The sequence below is a fragment of the Solanum verrucosum genome, unplaced genomic scaffold, assembly GCF_900185275.1.
Source record: "Solanum verrucosum unplaced genomic scaffold, falcon-dt-bn FXZP01000229.1, whole genome shotgun sequence".
NCBI classification, from domain to species: Eukaryota; Viridiplantae; Streptophyta; class Magnoliopsida; order Solanales; family Solanaceae; genus Solanum; species Solanum verrucosum.
In genome coordinates, this window is record NW_026020011.1 from 5671057 (window position 1) to 5687456 (window position 16400).

Consider the following 16400-nt stretch of genomic DNA (forward strand, 5'->3'; position numbering starts at 1 on the left):
ATTTGTCTTCATACCTTTAATTTATCATTAATTCTCCGTGAGTCTCTTTCATCAAAATAAATCATAAATTTTTTTATATGTCATAATTAAGATATGTAGTTTTCAAATTAACAAACTAAGAGCAACATAACAAAAGAAATAATTAATACATTTTGAGCTAATATATAAAACAAAAAGTATTTCAAAAGGAAAAAAATTAGAATTAGACTAAAATATTCTTTATTTGTTATTTTATATATATTTAATGCTTAATTATTTACAATTTAATTATAAGAAAAATAATTAAGATAGACAAAGAAAAAATAGAGAAGAGAACTAAAAGGTGGGAATCAAGCTTTCGTTAAAAAGGTACTCCTATATATATAATCAATCAACTGAATTATGAATTAGTAAAATTTCAAGACGAAAATAGAATCATAATCAATAAAGTAAAAATTTAAATAACTAATCAGTTATATGAAATATTTTTTTAGAGAAAGATAGTATAGTATTTGATTGACTAATTTAAAATGGTTAATTCTTTTTTTGATTTTCATATAGTGTTTCGTTTTCGTATCGAAGCTGATGATACAAATATAATATTTTCAACAAGATTTCTTTTCCTAGAACTCAAACCGAAACCTCTAGTAAAGCAATCCCCCCACCCCTTGTAATTTGCTAAACCCAGCGGCAAAACCCCCAAAATCCACTTTATCCTCTCCAGATCTCTCTCTTTCTATATACACTGAATATTCCTTCGTTCAAATTTATGAGAGCTTTCATATTCATACTGAATTGAAAAATTATCCTTTTTTTCCTTCCATTTTTGATTTCTGGTTCAGTATTTCATCGGTTCAGTGATCTGTGAAGTTTAGCAGATTTTATGATAATCTGAATTCTGGATAACTCTATTTGGTCTTTTTCTGCTCTGGGTTGTTTTCTACTTTTCAATTTCGTTCATTGGGTTGAAAAAATCTGTTTTTTTTCGTTTTTTGGTTCCGCATTTGATTGGTTCAGTAATCAGTGATCTGTGAAGTTCAGTTTCTATGCTAATCTGAATTCTGGGTAACTTGACTGGGTTTTTTTTCTGCTCTAGGGTTTTTCGTTTTCAATTTCTGTTCATAGACTTTGAAAAATTCTCTGTATTTTCGTTTTCTAGTTCCGCATTTGATTGGTTCAGTGATCTGTGAAGTTCAGGTTCTATGTTAATTTGAATTCTGGGTAATTCGATTGGTCTTTTTCTGCTCTAGGTTTTTTTACCTTTTCAATTTTTGTTCATAGGGTTGAAAAAAATTCTCCCTTTTACCTTTTCTGGTTCGGCATTTGATTTGGTTCAGTGATCTGTGAAGTTCAGCTTCTATGCTAATTTGAATTCTGGGTAACTCGACTGGTCTCTTTCGCGTTTTTTCTATTCAATTTATGTTCAGAGAGTTGAAAAATTCTCTGTATTTTCCTTTTCTGGTTCCGCATTTGATTGGTTCAGTGATCTGTGAAATTGAGCTTCTACTCTAATCTGAATTTTGGTTTCTCGTGGGGTTTTTCCATTTCAATTTTTGTCCTTCATAGTTAAAAATTTCTCATTTTTTTGTTTTCTGGTTCAGCATTTGATCGGTTCAGTGATCTGTGAAGTTTAGCTTTTATGCTAATTTGAATTCTGGTAACTTGACTGGCCTTTTTCATTTGATTGTTCTGGTTCTGCATTTCATTAGTTCAACAAACAACAAACAACAATAACAACATACTCAGTGAAATCCCACAAAGTGGTCTGTATTTCAATTGTTCAATGATGTGTAAAGTTTAGCTTTTATGCTGATCTGAAGTTTGGTAACTCAGACTGGTATTCTTTTTGGTTTGGGTTGTTTCCTTTTCTCGTCAGTGTGATGGTGAGTTCCGAGAGCTTAAGTGAGTCTGCTGCACCACCACCAAAGAAATATGGTGTCACAAAGCCATTATCTCTTGCTGGACCCACTGAGGCAGATCTTCAAAGAAATGCAGAACTAGAAAAGGTAGTTCTTTTTTTATATTTTTGTTCTAGGATTGTCTGAGTTGATTTCACTTGATTATGAATTTGTATTGACTTTTGGGTTTTATGGTGATGGGATAGTTTTTGAGGGAATCAGAATTGTATGAGAGTGAGGAAGAGACTGCTAGGAGAGAAGAAGTACTGCAGCGACTTGACGAGGTAAACCACATTAATTACTTTAACAATTTGGATTAGTTATGAGAGAATATATGTATTATTTTATGCAAGTATTAGTTATGTAGAGATCAATTATTCATGTATTAGTTATGCGGGTTTCTAAATTGTCAACCAAACGTCGTATTAATTCTATACCAAAAATAACTTATTTCGTATCTACCTTTCATACGTCGTACAACAACAACATATCTAGTGAAATCCCACTAAATGGGGTCTGGAGAGTAGACTATGGAGATAGAGAGGCTGTCTTCGAAAGACCCTTAAGTAAAAGAAGAGGAAAACAATGAAGAAAACAGAACATTTAATAAGAAAAAGCAGTGTACAATTTTAAAAGGAGCAATAACAACAACAAAATAGCGTGGGAAGTGAAATGCAAAAAAAACATATGGCTATAGATAGCAAAAACAAGAACTACAAGTGTGTGACTAGTACTACGACAGGCACTAACAAGTCTAAACCCTCGCAAGGAAAAACAACACTCTACCCCTATTAACCTTCTACCCTAATAGCGACCTCCACTCCTTCCTATCTAGAGTTATACGTCATAGTTCATACAAGTTATACGGACATTAATACATGGATAATTTGCTTTTTATCCAGCTACCAAACGACCCCTTTATGTTTACATGAATTTGATAATATGCATTATTGTTTGCCAGAATTGTCATGTACTAGGAAAAAACTTTTCAGTTTATGCATTGGATTTGCTGGTTATTTTGATATTTAGCTCCTTGCAATAATCCCTCTTGTATTATCCTACCATTTGCATATTGAATTCATTTCATATGTCCATAATATCCAACTAATAGAGTTGGATTCTCATAAGGTGATCTATCCATGGAAGTGTAGTGAAAGAAGTTGTAATGACCAGTCACTATTCTGTTGTAGATTGTAAAACAATGGGTCAAACAATTGACTCGCCAGAGAGGCTACACAGATCAAATGGTTGAGGATGCAAATGCTATCATAGTCACCTTTGGCTCTTATCGTCTAGGGGTAAGTAAAAGTTTCAGCGTTTATGGAAGTTACTTGTAGTTAGTTCTTCCGGAAGCAGCTTAATAGAATCCCCTTCTCTGGATGTTAATTATGCTTCAAATCTTCACCTGTAAGATTAACATACCCTCTACTCGGTTTATGTTCCTAGCTTTCTTCTGATTGGAGGTTAGAAATGCTATGCATTATATGGACCGTTTTATGTGAAGTTCAACTTAATAAAATTTTGGACGGCACCTTTAGAAACTGAGTAACAACACTAGTCTAGGACTTCCAATTTATTCCTGTTTTGCAATTAGTCTCTAAGTGATCTCATGCTGCTCCGTTTTCTGTGCTGCAAGTTTAACCTTGGTTAATAACCAATGGACTTAGATTTGTGCAATATCTCACGGGATTGTTAAGTAGTTGAACTATTTTGTCCTAGAATGGAGGCAGTGCTTTTATTTGGGTCTACTTAAGGTGATGAAGGAATTCCATGAGCTTGTAGGTCTTGTAATTTAGTTTTACAAAGGTATGGAAATCCATGAAAAACCTGAAACAAAGTTTGAACAGGATGCGTCTTCACTCTGCAGATGGTAAATGTGTTCAGTACTGGAAAAAACAACATACACCAAGCTATTTGGGATTAGTAATACGAATCCTCACTATCCATGGTTATGTCTATCTCAGTCTAATATTCAGCAATTTAGATTCTTAAACAGTAGAAGTTCTCAACATTCTGTACTGACATACAAATCTCTAACAACATTAAACACATCTCCAACAGAAGTATTGGATATGCGGAAAGGGTCAGATTTTCCCATGTACTCTTCAAAAAAGGTTATATTTATACTTTTCAATATATTTCCCGTACCGTCCAACTTTGAGCACATATAAGCCCTTGACCATTAAATCCCTTTGTCCCCAACTTTATTTCCTACGTGGCGTCCACATGAATTTTTTTCCCCTTAAATCTGGTTCACATGTAAGTTACTTTAGAATCTGAATGGTCCCTTCGTTCACTATCTTGAGGTTCTGGCTCAACAAATGTATAAGTTGGTATTGTACTCCTTGCAGGTTCATGGACCAGGAGCTGACGTTGACACATTGTGTGTTGGTCCCTCCTATGTCAATCGAGAAGTGAGTACAACCCACTGGTCAAATTTTTTGTTGTTTGGTTCAGTGAACATGACATAATTTGATTAAAATTGTTCCTTTTTGTGTTTACCCCATCTTTTTTTTTTATTACTATGCAGGAAGATTTCTTTATCCTTCTTCATGATATTTTAGCTGAAATGGAAGAAGTTCGTGAACTTCAACCAGTTCCCGATGCTCATGTCCCTGTTATGAAATTCAAATTTCAAGGGATATCAATTGATCTTCTTTATGCAAGTATAACTCTCTTGGTTATTCCTGAAGTAAGTTGGAATTAAGTTTTCATGAATTGTTCTTTATTTGTGTAGTTTCCTTTTTCTTTTTATTTCCCTTTTGAAACTTGTGGTATGTCAAGGATTTCATGGATGTTGTTTGTTAAGGCTGGTACTTGAAGAGTTGGTCTACGTGGATTCGTTCATTCAATAGAGAATGTAACAACTTCTCATTTATTATGTGTATTTCAACTGTGTTCCACCTTTTCTTGCGAGCTTTGGATATGAAACATGTGGTTCTTGAATATTATTATTCAGGCTTCAATTATATTGTTATGCTGAATTGAATTCAACTCCAATTTGTAATTTTGATTTGACAATAGGATTTGGATATCTCAGACCAATCTATACTCTATAATGTGGATGGACCAACTGTTCGAAGTCTGAATGGTTGCCGAGTTGCTGATCAAATACTGAAACTAGTTCCCAATGCTAAGGTAACCATCAGTGTTCCTCCTTCCCTTAAATGATTGATCATTTCCATGTTTACTTAAAACTTTTGCAGCACTTCCGCACAACTCTTAGATGTCTGAAGTTCTGGGCCAAAAGACGTGGTGTTTATTCCAATGTGAGTTCCTAGTCCCTCGAACCATCTCAGTGGTCTCTCTCTCTCTAGTCATTCTTCTTGTTTGGTCATACTCTTTACCATTAATTTGATATGATGGCGCCATTCTTTAGAAATATCCCAATCTGATCATGATTTTCTGGTTTGCCTCTTCTGTGCTTCTTATTCAGGTTACTGGATTTCTTGGTGGGGTGAATTGGGCTCTTTTGGTTGCTCGCATTTGCCAGTTTTACCCAAATGCAATCCCTAGTATGCTTGTTTCTAGGTTCTTCCGTGTTTATACACAATGGCGTTGGCCAAATCCTGTGATGTTATGCCCAATAGAAGAGGATGAACTTGGGTTTCTTGTTTGGGATCCACGCAAGAATCCTAAAGACAGAACTCATCATATGCCAATCATCACTCCTGCCTACCCTTGCATGAACTCTAGCTATAATGTCTCACCAAGCACTCTTCGAGTAATGATGGATCAATTTCAGATTGGTAACAAGATTTGTGAGGTAAGCTATAAAGGTTCAGTGTTCTTTCTTTCCCCTTCTTCTTGTAACAAATTTTAGTTAGTAGTGCTGATGTTTTTAGTTTATTCTTTTGTCCAGGATGTGGAGTTGAATAAAGCACAGTGGCCTGCTCTTTTTGAGCATTATTTTTTCTTTGAGGCGTACAAAAACTATCTCCAGGTTGAAATCGTAGCAGCAGATAATGGTGATTTGCGAGCTTGGAAAGGCTGGGTGGAATCACGGCTTCGACAACTCACGCTAAAGGTGAAAGTTGGTAGTTTTTTTAGTTAACTCAGGTTGATGAGAATTGTTAGCACAGAAAGATAAAGTCCGGGAGGGAAAGATCTAATTTCCTTGTCCTTTTTCTTCTTATTCTATTGATGTAATGTGTAGTTTTCGGTTGATGCTTTGCAGATTGAGCGGGACACCAATGGGACGTTGCAGTGCCATCCTTATCCTAATGAATTTGTGGACATGTCGAAGCCATGCCCGCATTGTACTTTTTTCATGGGTTTGCAGAGGCAAAAGGGTGTCAAAGTACAAGAAGGTCAACAGTTTGATATTCGTGGAACAGTCGATGAGTTTAAGCAAGATGTAAGCATGTACTCTTATTGGAGACCGGGCATGGATATCTATGTCTCGCATGTTCCTAGGAGGGAAATTCCTGCTTATGTCTTTCCTGATGGGTATAAGAGACCACGTCAATCTAGAAATACAATTCAGCATACTCCCGAGACAGATGCCAAAGGTTGCATGTCTTCTGAAGAAAGGCGTTCAAAGAGGAAGCAGGAAACCCATACAGTTGATGTACAGTCCGACAAACTGCCGAAACGTGCTTCTATTAGTCCTCAAGATATAGGATCTGTGTCTCCTGCAAGTGTTTCTAGTCGGTCAGGCGGATCATCACAGATAATCACTCCTGAGGAGTCACTCCAGGAGGTTAAGACTGCTGGCCTTCAAAACCAAAGTTCTGATGATAAATCAACAGAGGATACTGGGGAGCAGAAACCATGCATTTCTGAGTGAAATGAAAATTCCAGTCTGATAGTTTAGACATCACCACATCAAGGAACTTGTTGGAAGTTATAAAAGAAGGTTTTCTTGACCAGTCCAACATAACATTCTTCCGTTGCCAGGAGGCGCTTAGTACTTGGGAACAATGTTCTAGAGGTGCCCCAGCTTCGCAGGCTATGCAGGAAGGTGGATAATGATGACCAGGTCGATGGACCAGGTATACAAACTTGAGGTGGGTGGATGGTGTGAAGGAGTTGAAATGTGCTCGCATCAAATTCCAAAATTCAAAACCTCTCGAGGAGTCTCTGAGTTTTTGACTCACGAATAGTGGCCGATGGCAGTGAGAGACTGGAAGCTTTGAGTCGTTGCAGGATGATACAAGCTTCGCAGACTAGATTTCAGTTGTGGGATGGATGTCGAAGTGATAATCGGATAGTGCATGAACTACACTACAAATCCAGCAGCAGGGGTTAAAGGCAGCACAACTTCATCAAATTAGCAAAATCAAGATTTCCCCCAGACAACAAAAAATCAACAGCAAGAGAGAGTAGAACTAGAAAGCAGCACCAGAGTCCAGCAGCATAGCTATTGAGGTGACAGAAGTTTGAAAATTTGTAAGAGAGAGAGAACATGGATGGTGAAAAGACTGAATTTGTAAAAAGCCATATTAGCACTGTGTTGTATGGTATTCTATTGTTTTGATGAATATAATATTTTTGGCTAAATTGTAGAATTTTATGTTGTTATATGTCACATGTCAACTTAAACAATAAATTTACTAGAAAAGTAGGGTATGAGGTAAAGCTATTATAAAATATTTGGTTCGATAATCAATACCCCTTTCTTCATCAATCCCGACTTATTTCTCTCCTTTGAATTTGACGATATAGCTCCCAACCTCAATTTCCTAGTCATCATGTTAGAGTCATCAATGTGACCATTAGTTCATTATGATGTGTTTATGTATAATTTCTTGTAACCTGTTAGATAACAATATTGTAACTGGAATTTATTTGGTAAGTGAGTCATTTTGTAAATAACATACTTACCTTATAATTATATCACTATTACATGATTTTGCTGTGTCTTTGTTTATCTATGTTGAGGTGAAACTCCTACATATATCAGTTTATCAGAGCTGTTGAAGCTTATGTTGCTCGGATTCTTCAAAAGTGTCACAATACTTATATTAGATCCTCCAGCCAATAACGTTGTCGCATCTGTGTAAGATACTTTAAATATGTTGTTGTACCTATGCTACGACCAACACATCAGAGGTTGAAGCGTGCATTTTCAGAGGATCAGACAATAGTTGCAGCAATATTCTTGGAGAAACAAATCAAATAGTTTTCATATTCAAAAGCAGAAGCTTAATAAATACTGATAACATATATTTCAAAGTTCCAAAACTACATAGGTAAAAGAACAAGATGACAGAAAGCTAGGCTATGGTTAAAAGGCTCTTTTTATTAAGGGTAACAAGTATATGGTTTTGAGCCTTGTGGACCTCCAATATTCCTCAAAGTATTATGATCCATATTATACATAAATAACCCTTTGTTAAAACAATAAAATACCAATTCACCATCCAGGAAGTGCATAGGCTTTATTATCCCAGACATGTACATAATCTTATCCACCGATCCGACATTTATCGACGGATAAGATTGTGCCACGTGTCCCTATTTAGTTTTCCGTTAAGAGTGAAGGGCATCTATGCTCTAGTTTTTAGACGGCAAGGGCACCAATGTCCCAAAAGTATGACAGAGGTATCTGCATACCATTTACGATAGTTTGGGGGTATATTTGTCCTTTTTCCCGCATATATATGATACGTAGTGCAAAAAAATTGTCGAGAATGGAAAAAGGAACTCATCATAAAACATAGACAAGAAAAGAATAAAAACATCAACAAACAAACAACATATCAGTGAAATTTCACCAAGTGGGGGTCTGGGAGAGTAGAGTGTATACAAACAACGGTAACGAGTTCAGCCCAAATGAAGGGACACAAAAATGGCACTTGAGTATGCAAAAAGGATCGAATCACCTCATACCTTAGATGATCACAACACATTAAGTCTGATGTGACCAAGCATAAAGAAGCAATTTGATGATGAATTCAAACAAAAAAGCAAATCAAATTCTGTAATCTCTTTTTTTACTTTTGATTGAGATTAGTTCTTGGTTCTCGAACTAAGTTATTCCGTGATTATATTCCTGAAATTATAATTTATACTTTGTTTGGTTGAATGTATAAACTCAATGCGTCGTTCAGGATAAGCTTAATTGGTTGGGAGGTATTCATCCATGTGGACGGATGACTCGGGATAGATCCCCTCAACCTATGCTGCATTGATCCTCCAGAAATGTCGTAGCACAGCTATAACGACATAAAAATCTTACACATATGCGACAACATTATTGACTGGAGGATCTAATGTAAGTATTGCGACACTTCTGAAGAATCCGAGCAACATAAGCTTCAACATCTCTGATAAACTGATATTTGTTAGAGCTTCACCTCAACACAGATAAACAAAAGACCGATAAATTATAACTTATATGAGGGTTTAAAAACAATGTTCACTATTCTGTACACAACACCAGGAAGAAAAATCATGTAATAGTGATATAATTACAAGGTAAGTATGTTATTTACAAAATGACTCACTTACCAAATAAATTCCAGTTACAATATTGTTATCTAAAAGGTTACAAGAAATTATACATAAACACATCATAATGAACTAATGGTCACATTCATGACTAGATAACTACTGTCTATAGATGATTAATTAACACCAGAGTCGTATTGTTTTCTCTCTTCTTGAATAGACTGAAAAATCCGAGCAGCAGATTCTGTGGCAGACCTTGCATTACGAGGTACGACTTTGATGACTCGAGCATGATGACTAGGAACTTGAGGTTGGGAGCTTATATCCGGGTTCTTGGTAGCTGGAGAACTTGGGAATAGAGGAAGAACATTTCTTCGCGCTGTGGCGTTATCCACAATTATTTTGTTAGCTGTTCCACTTGGACTGCTTGCAGTGCTGGCCTGCATTTCAGCATCTCTATAGGAATGAGATGTCACATCTGGGACAGTTCCATTCTTATTGCTTGGCATGTTACTCGAGTTCTGACGTTGAACAGAAATATTAGCTCCTCCTCCTGATAACTCACCTTGTAAACCTTGAGCAACAAACAGACTTGATTGATCGACAGCTGAAGATGAGATTGCTGGATTAATGACTGGCATGCCATATGAAGGAAAGTAGTTGTGACCAGCTGGAGGTGCAAAAGGCATTCTGACTCCTTGATACTGATGATGAGAAGCTGGAATTCCATAAGATGGAGCTGAATGGTTTCCGATTATCGGAGTCGATCCTGGGGGTCCATAACCTCCACAGATTGAACTCGCGACTCCGGGTCCAGGATATGGCTTGTATACTAGTCCTTCGGAAGGAGTCATGACTGGGATCAACCATTGGTGCCCTGAGGGTTGATTGAAGCTCCAAGGACCCATGGTGGAGTCATTTGTTATTAGGTGACCTGGAAACAAAGTGTAGCTTGAAGGCTGGCTATTATTTTGCACAGAAGAGAAGGATGCCTTTCCCACTGTGTTTTCAGCCGAACATTCCATACTAATGTTAGGTTTCTCAAAATCCTTCCTCTGCTTTGAAACATTGTGACCATCTCTAACAATATACTCCAACGGAAGTCTTTTAGCAGATGAATCCTTCATAGGTTTGCCTACTGTATTTTCCGCAGAACATTCCATCCTAGTGTTTGGCTTCTCAAAATTCTTCCTCTGCTTCGAAACATTGTGACCATCTCTGACGATATACTCCAACGGAAGTTTTTTAGCAGATGAATCCTTTACAGCTTTGCTTAAATAAGCACTATCTTCAAGCATGCTTTGTGAACTAGCTATGAGTCTCTGGACCTGTTATAGTTACACAAAAGCTTCAGCAGAATTACTTAATTCAATAAGAAAAAAAGTAAATGTAAATTGTGTTTTTCTGATATGTAAGTTTATTAGTTCAAAAGGCACAGCACCCAAGATAGTGCTAAAAATGTTTACATCATAGGACTAGACTGACTCCTCTTGTCTCTGTAATGAATCAATCCAGTCCAACATGACATCTATATTGTCTACAGTACAAAATTGCATTCTGATACTACCTCACCTTTATTAGACGATGCAACTCAAAAACTTGAACCGCAAACGCTCTTTGCTGGCTGTTCCAGGACAAAAGGGAAAACGTCAAGCAAACAAATAACAAATAGAAAGAAGTTAGCCCTTTCAAGTAAAAAAATTATCAATTAAAAATGAAAAAGAAAAAGACTAGTGCACTGCTGAAAACAATTCTAAAGAGAGAATACCACTAAGTTAATCTAGAGACAAGACAACAACAAATACTGACGAAAGAAAGGGGGATGGATATCCTCACCCATCTAAAAAGTAGTCAGTTCCATCAAGACGCTTGAACAAATGAGAACCTAAAACAGTAATAGACAACCAACCGGGTGATAAAAAAATTCTAGAGCTTCAGAAGACAAGGCCATATTTAAAGCCTCCCGTTTTTCTACGGATTTCACACACACAACATCTCTTCTATATCATAATAAAAAAATATAAGGCTGTCAACATGATAACCTTTCCTACAGCACTAATATGTGGTGGAGACAGCTTCCATCACAGCATAACCCATTTATGTAGTTCTAGGATGCACATTGAAATTAGAGCTTTAGAAGTCATTAAAATGCATCAGTATGCTAGCACCAGATTTTGCCTCTCTCCACCACAGAACTAATTTTGTTCATGTGAACTTATTAAAACAGAGGGGGTCACCAGCCCAAGCAAGGAAAACCGATTTTGCCTCTCTCCTTGTTTTCCTGTTAATTTAATTCAATATTTATGTTTCTTTATACACATGTATCTACTGGACTGATTTTCTCCTTCAATTTCTTTCCTTGAATATCTTTTTCTTTCACACAACAATAGAGACATATGGAAAAAGAAATATGTCGAGCTCTAGTAGTGAATTAGCAAAACAAATATATGAGTTCTAACGAAGAGACTAGGGAACTGCCTTTTCAGAAACTTCATAAGAATCTACGCTTTAAGTTGTTATAGCCCATCCAGGGTTTGATGCACAAGGAAATTAACTCTTCTTTAGAAAAATTGGTATGTTCCCCTAAATCACATAAGAACAAGCTAAAAGAGTTGTAACAGAGCTTCCATAATCCAGAGACAAAAACCAGTAATTTGAATAACCAAAGACATTGTAAGGTCATACTTCATTGAATAAATTATAAATTATTCTTACTATCAAGGCAAAATGGCCATGAGGACACTGAAGTTATCCAATATTCATTCAGTAAGATAATGCAAAGAACATATATTTATCTTGATGATGAAGAATTTTGTCGAGTAGCAACACAAGATGGATTTGATATTCGTTTAATGTGTTGATTACTAAAGGAAAAACCGATTTTTTGCTCAACTGAAATGTGATCCTAAAATGGTATAAATACTTTTCAATTATTTCAGTTAAGTTTTGTTTCTAGTTTCCTCAATAGTGATCTGGATGTAGTCACTTACTTTGTGTTTCTTTAAATTTTATAATGTAGCTTTAATTGTTTTTCTTGGATTACAAACATCTATTTTGATTGAATTTAACACATTGACATTGAAACTGAGGCGAAATTTATATATTTCTAATTGAGCTTGAATTCCAATTCCATTGTAAGGGCGAGGCGATGGGAGTGTCAAATTTGATTGAGCTTATTCAATCTTGCAAGAGAGAGAACAAGAAATGATTTGAAAAGAAAAAAATTAATGTCTTCTTGATTTCTCGAAGACACTTATTTTGGATCAATTCTTTTGAACTAAAAGGTCATTTATAATGGACAAGAGGAGGTAGTATTCAAAAGGGTCATCATCCCATTCAAAGGTGTTGAGACCTTTCACACTCCATCCACTTGCACCAAGTCAGCAACCACTCGGTCTAAATTGTTAAAGACCCCCGGCAGAGACAAATGAAAACCAATAAATATCCTAATATAAGGTGAGAAAGCTCTAATTGAATAAACACCATTAGCATTACAAAAACAAATGATGAAGTAGACTACAATTTTTTTTAAAATAAAACTATTTATGTGGGGGAGTTTCATGTTGTAGCAAAGCTCATGTCACTCGTAATCATCTAAATAACTAAACATGCCACTCAAACTGCACCCAGTGGCAACACTAGATCATGACATCGAAAGATTATCAAGATGCATTATCTGACAAGGTCCTTCTAAAACATATTGCAGTTCAAATGTCAAATTTAAGTAGGAACAGATGTCTAACAAGTGATAAATATCCTTCGGGATCATTCTGAATAACAAGTGACCTAACTGATAAAGTAGGCAGATATTTCAAGAGAACATGTAATACATTCACAGAACAGATAATGTTGTTACAGCATGCAAAATTACTCCAGGAGAACGTACCTCATTTACATAAAATACCATGAGGATACACATAGAGGTCAACTGGTCACTTTCTCTATAAATGATGATCTGAGTAGCACTTGGAAGTACACCATCAGTTAAGTGGAAATCAAGTTTAAAACAAAAGCCAACATACAAGATCATCCACCCAACTACCAAAGAGTTGGCAGACTCATATTTCACATATGATGATAAAATTCAAATGTCAAGCTCAAATACTTATCATTCACCAAGCCAATACAAAACAGTTGAACTTACTTGGCAATAGCTCTTCTGGCGTTCCAGAAATGTTTTTGACCTATTATCCCAACAACATCGTCAGGAGATATGTACATTCCAGATATAGATTCCACCATGGAAGTCTCTGATAAGTCGTCACCCTGGTCCACAATTTTTGTTTGTAATGATTCAGATGCCTTGTCTTCCTTTGATTCCTTATCATTACTGTGATTATTATTAGGACTTATCTGCTCTTTTGATGCAACATCCTTCACAAGAAGAGAAGAATCACCATTATCAACAACCCTAACAGGTTCAGATAGCATGGTGCCACCAACTTGAGAATCAACTCTGCATTCCGGTCGTAACAGATCATTCTTACAAAATATGCCAAAAGTATTATCAGGGTCATCTCTCGGTTCATATTGCAATTGTACATCAGCCTTCTTCCGAACATCATCTAGCTTATCCATTGATGGAATTGAGGTAGAGTTGCACGAAATCTTTCTGCCTACGGCGATCTGTTTGGAGTTCTCGTCATTCAAGTCTTTTCTAGAATGCCCCAAAAGTACTGCAGTAGAGGCAGAGAGCTTTCTACCATCCAGAGTACTATAAAGCTTTCCATCTCCTTGGCCCGCCTTGGATTTAACAAATACAGGAACTCTGAAGTCATCCTCTTCTGTTTTCTTGTTAGACTCAACTGGCAGCAAAGGAGTTTTTGAATTTGAACTGCAGGAATGTGGATTTTCAGTAGGATGTCTTGATGGAGGAAGTTGTACTGAGAAAAAATCATCATTTTCACGTCCATTCCCCTGCACAATTTAATTGCTTAAATCAGTCAGGTCATACATTCAAACATCTACAAGATTCATAATCACCATGCACAAAAAATATAAATCAAATCCGGAGTGAAACAGATAACATCATGAAACCTCTAAACTGCATAAAGATTAAAGGTAATACCAGCTTACATTAAGAACACATTTTGATGTAACAGTCCGTTTTGCTACTAGTACATTATCTTTAGTTTCCAAGAAAAAGATCAGAAAAAAGAAAGCAAGGAAATGACAAAACCATTTACTTAATTGAATGAGGTAATTCAAATTCTCTTCAACAGACCTTTAAGAGAAGGACAATCACATAAGTTAGTTAATAACATCCTGCTGGAACATTAAGGTGAAGAACTTAAGAATTTCGAGGTAATACTTAACTTCCTCATTTTTATGCAAAGCATGCCAATGGAAGTGGTGTCTAGCCACCCCAACCTTTTTCCCAATAAAACAAAACAAAGGAGGTTAGCGAACGGTGTGCATATCATCTAGTGATTATCTCAATAATGCTGGCACACAATAGTCAATCTAGATGATTTTAAACAATATCACAAAGTTAAGACAATTGATTCTGTTACAATTCTTCAGCAACTCATTGCAATTTAACCCAATTCCTGTGAGAAAAACAACCATCCTATCCTATAAGAGTGTTTTTTTTTGGGTAAAAACAAAACTAAGAATTCAAAAAGGATAAAAATGAACTCTTTTATCTTAAACAGGTCTAACAACAGACTTAAAATCAAAAGCTACCAATCATAGCAGTAAACCATAACATTCAAAGCTAATGTCCAGCTCTATTGGCCAAATTAATGAATCAGCTCACATATGTTACTCATGTACACTCAGCAAAAAGGAATATCATACATTCAAAGCTAATTCCAACTCTATTGGCCAAATTAATGAATCAGCTCACATATATTACTTATATACTCAGCAAAAGGGATAAATTTCAGTTTGAATACCAGGATATTTGCATTGTTAGGATTATTCGAAATCCCATGTTTGAATCTCTGAGAAGGAATACTGAGCTGCTCATAAAGAGCCATTTTGTTTCTTGGAGGTGCTCTTGGACCTCCCTTTTCTGTATCATTAACATGAAGCCTTGGAAACATAGGTCCCATTAACTTCTCTTCACCCTTTCCTCTCTTCATTTCTTCCCTCTAATAGCTTCTCAACAGGTTCACCCAATCTCCAACATTCATTAATTCAATCCAAAAAAGGAAACTTTACCATACATTCAAGTTCCAAAATTCAAAGAAATCCGTCCAATTACATCAAATTTCTGCACTTTTCAACAAAACCAATCAAAATTGAAGAAAACCAAGCAAAACCCACCTGAAAAAACAAGAATTCAACCGACCCAGAAACCCAAAACACAATCTTTACATAGAAATCAAGAGATTTCTGAAGCACCCAGAAGCAAAAAAGATGTATACTTTCACAAAATTACTATTGTATTTTTCTGTGATCAGGTAATGAGAACAATAATATCAGGGAAGAGATAACAGTGAAGAAAAAAACAAGAAGTAATTGGAAAAGTCGGCAAAAGATCAAACGACTGTGTGAAAATGGAAGGGGCAAAAAAGTGCAAAATTGGAGGACCCAGTATTTCTTGGATAGAACAGAGAGAAATGGAGAACATCCAATAAGAGAGTATTTATTTATTTATTAGGATTATTAAAATATTCAGTTGGGATCACTCTCCGATAATTTAGTTTATTTGTCTTATTTTGATTTTATAAGATTTTGTCTTTCATCTCTTTCGCTATCGGAATGTCTATGGTATCGGTTCATACTTAGTTACTCGAATCTCATGTGGAGGCACTTACTTTAGTCATCTTGACAAAAAAATCTTTAAAATTGAGAACCGACGAGTTTTTAAGATTTTCAATAGTTATATTTCTCAAAACGATACTTTATTCCGTTCTTTTCATTTATATTTTAAGCGCAATTAATATAATATACTTCTTCAATTATTTTAAGGCGGATCAATCTTGAGAAGATCATTTGTTTATTCTTTAGTAGCTCATATATATCTGGTTAGTGACAGATCCTATATCTTCACTTGTCATTGCAAACTTTGTCATCAGAAGTGTTGTTTCAATTTACGTGACATTATTAAAAAATTATATAAGTTTCATTACCCTTGAACTTTGTAAAGTGGTCAAAAAATTTATAAACTTCACAAATTTG

The 16400-nt window shown here is 35.7% G+C and overlaps 2 protein-coding genes across 5 annotated transcripts; one reads left to right on the forward strand and one right to left on the reverse strand.

Annotated features, from left to right (window-relative positions):
- The first annotated feature begins 1588 nt into the window (after positions 1–1588).
- Positions 1589–7270, forward strand: LOC125820135 (nuclear poly(A) polymerase 4). Of its 4 annotated transcripts, XM_049499557.1 has the most exons (11): positions 1589–1742; positions 1856–1985; positions 2084–2161; positions 3068–3175; positions 4229–4291; positions 4408–4569; positions 4902–5015; positions 5104–5178; positions 5314–5643; positions 5740–5904; positions 6055–7269. In XM_049499557.1, the coding sequence occupies exons 2-11, from the start codon at positions 1860–1862 to the stop codon at positions 6664–6666; spliced, it is 1833 nt and encodes a 610-aa protein (XP_049355514.1). In that variant the 5' UTR covers positions 1589–1742; positions 1856–1859; the 3' UTR covers positions 6667–7269. The 4 variants fall into 4 exon arrangements, with proteins under 4 accessions (XP_049355514.1, XP_049355516.1, XP_049355517.1 ...); XM_049499559.1 differs by lacking the exon at positions 3068–3175 and having other exon boundaries at positions 6055–7270; XM_049499560.1 differs by lacking the exon at positions 3068–3175 and having other exon boundaries at positions 5084–5146.
- A 1995-nt stretch (positions 7271–9265) lies between these two features.
- Positions 9266–15789, reverse strand: LOC125820133 (protein EARLY FLOWERING 3-like). Its single transcript, XM_049499555.1, has 4 exons — positions 15170–15789; positions 13417–14189; positions 10845–10896; positions 9266–10600 (listed from the first exon to the last, which is right to left on the reverse strand). The coding sequence occupies exons 1-4, from the start codon at positions 15356–15358 to the stop codon at positions 9449–9451; spliced, it is 2166 nt and encodes a 721-aa protein (XP_049355512.1). The 5' UTR covers positions 15359–15789; the 3' UTR covers positions 9266–9448.
- Between the last annotated feature and the right edge of the window lie 611 nt (positions 15790–16400).